Below are 2655 nucleotides of genomic sequence, written 5' to 3' on the forward strand. Positions count from 1 at the left end.
CATTCGTAAATAACGCACAAGGAAGAACGAGCATATTATAAAAACTATCAAAGTGCACATGGATCCTAGTTCTTCAGTGACAATGAATGCATGTTCATATTGGACCTCAGAAAGAACGAGGGAGGTTATTTCAATTGTGCGCAGTAATATTGGTTTATATGCCAGGGCTCACGTATGTTCAAAAATAAACAAGCAAAAGATTTAGCTTGGCAAAGTGTTGGTGCATTGCTAGTTCCTCCTTGTTCAGGTAAGATGTTCTAATTAATTTAATTTTTTTTAAACATATATATTTGGTAATACAAAAAATAGACTAAGTTGCTCTCTGACAGCTTCTCTTTCCCTCTCCCGCTCCCGCTCCTTTCTTTCCTCCTTTCTCTCTCTCTCTCTCTTTCTTTCTCTCTCTCTCTTTTTTTTTCTCTCTCAATTGCTTATCGTAATTTACATTAATTTTTATTTAGGAGATATGGTTGCAAAACGTTTTAAGAGTTTGAGAGATACCTTTCAAAAAGAAAGAAAGAAAGTTCTTGCTAATATTCCCTCATCAGGAGCAGGTGTACAAGATGGAAATACGAGATATGAGTCAATGCTCGGGGGGCGGTAGAGCCGTACCCGGATTTGCGATAAAACGAAGCTCGAAGGACCAGGGGGTGTAAGTCTCCCCCAAAGCGAGTTATTTTAAGCAAATGCGACTCACCGTTCGTTGTGCCGTCGACTCCTGGATGCTTCGGCTCGGTCGCGATCGGGCTCGTGCAGCAGCGCAAGCAGGGCGGCAAGCAAGGCGAAAGCGAGGCAGGCAGCAGTAAGTTAAGACAGGTAGCAAGCAAGCAGGAGGAAGCAGGTAAAGGCAGCACACAAACAGGCCGAGAAAGTAGGCGATCGCACTATCCGGAAGCGAGCGGATGATCTCGCGTCTCCGGATATTAGCGCAAGTCTCTCTGCTCCGATAATCTCTCTGTGCTCCGTTAATCGCTCTGTGCTCCGTTAATCTCTCTGTGCTCCGAGACGTCGCAACGATGAGTGCCGAGAGCTCGCGGCGCTGGAACAGTGTCGCGAGCGAGTACTTGTTCTTCAGGCGGGTACCCTCGTGGGGTGAGCGAGGGCAGCACCGATTGGTGAGTCGCGCAATTATCGATTCCGCGTTGATCGCGATCCGCCGACGTTTCGCGCGAGTCACCGAAATACTTAAGACTAGGTACGCAAGAATACTATGTACAACGAGTAACGACACTAAACAATTAAGTATGATACATGCATCTATCTACAGTTTGGTGAGCGCCAAACATACCGCCCACCAAAATACAACGAGTTGTATTTTACTGTCAATTTGAATCGGTCGCCTGTGGAGCAGGGTCCATCGGCAGGGGGCACAGCTTCACTAGGGGACGCGTGATCGTGCCGTCCGCCACCCGCACCGTGGCGACACGCGGGACGCCGTCGCTGCCCGGATGCAGCGCCTCCACTCGTCCTCGCCTCCAACGCAGAGGAGGCATGTTGGCGTCCTTGAGGAGGACTAACGCACCGACACCGAGCGGGTTGACGGAGGTCCACCATTTGGGACGCTGTTGCAGCGTATGGAGATACTCCTGATGCCAACGCTTCCAGAAGTCCTGGTGTATTCGTTGGACGAGCTGCCACCGACTCAGACGATTCATCGGTAACGGGGTCACGTCTTGAGTGGGAACGGAGACGAGCGGTTCCATCGTGAGGAAGTGACCCGGCGATAGGACTTCGAGGTCGGCAGGGTCGGTGCTCATCGGGCAGAGGGGTCTGGAATTCAAGACGGCCTCGACCTGCGCGAGGACCGTCGTGAATTCCTCTATTGAGAGGACTTGATCACCCACGGTCCGCCGCAGGTGGGTTTTAAAGGTCTTGACTCCCGCCTCCCAGAGGCCCCCGAAGTGGGGCGCGGAGGGAGGATTAAAGGACCACTTGATCTTCTCTCGCTCCGCTGCGAGGCTCATGCGGCTTTCTAGTTCCTGTGCGGCCCCTACAAAATTCGTTCCGCAGTCGCTGTAGAGAAGCGAGCAGCGTCCGCGTCGGGCCACAAAGCGTCGCAGCGCAGCGAGGAAGGAGTCGGTGGACAACGAGAAGGCGGCTTCCAGGTGCACCGCCTTAACCGAAAAGCATACGAAAAGGTACGCGTACACTTTGACGGAGGAGACCCCCCGGGCTCGTCGCGTAACTATGTTGAACGGTCCCGCGAAATCAACGCCGCTGATCGAAAATGGCTTGGCCCGTCGGACCCTATCGGCCGGTAATTCCGCCATGAGGGGCTGCGAGGTGTGTGGATTTACGCGGAAACATTGATGACATCTTGAGAGTACGCGTTGTATAGCGCGTTGCACCCCGAGGACCCAATAATGTTGCGCGAGCAGGTATTGCAGCGTGCGCCGACCAGGGTGCATGTTCGTGCGGTGCACGTGTTCGATAACGAGATCCGTGAGCCTATGTTTACAGGGCAGTAAGGCAGGGTGCTTGTTCTCGAATGTCAATCCGGATTTTGCAAGCCTGCCGCCCACCCTGAGAATACCCACCGGATCAAGGAAGGGAGCGAGCTTGCGAAAGGGCTTGGGGAGCCTCCTCCCGCTTTGAAGACGATCGATCTCATCGCGGAAAGCATCCGCCTGTACACTCTTCACAACGAGTAGTAACGCG

The 2655-nt window shown here is 52.8% G+C and overlaps 1 protein-coding gene across 1 annotated transcript; it reads right to left on the reverse strand.

The window, feature by feature from the left end:
* Nucleotides 1-1319: 1319 nt before the first annotated feature.
* On the reverse strand, nt 1320-2267 carry LOC112453674. Its single transcript, XM_025014556.1, has one exon. It carries the CDS (start codon nt 2265-2267, stop codon nt 1320-1322), a length of 948 nt encoding a protein of 315 aa, XP_024870324.1.
* Nucleotides 2268-2655: the final 388 nt, after the last annotated feature.

This window comes from Temnothorax curvispinosus, unplaced genomic scaffold, assembly GCF_003070985.1.
Source record: "Temnothorax curvispinosus isolate PA1 unplaced genomic scaffold, ASM307098v1 QBEX01004568.1, whole genome shotgun sequence".
Classification (NCBI taxonomy): Eukaryota; Metazoa; Arthropoda; class Insecta; order Hymenoptera; family Formicidae; genus Temnothorax; species Temnothorax curvispinosus.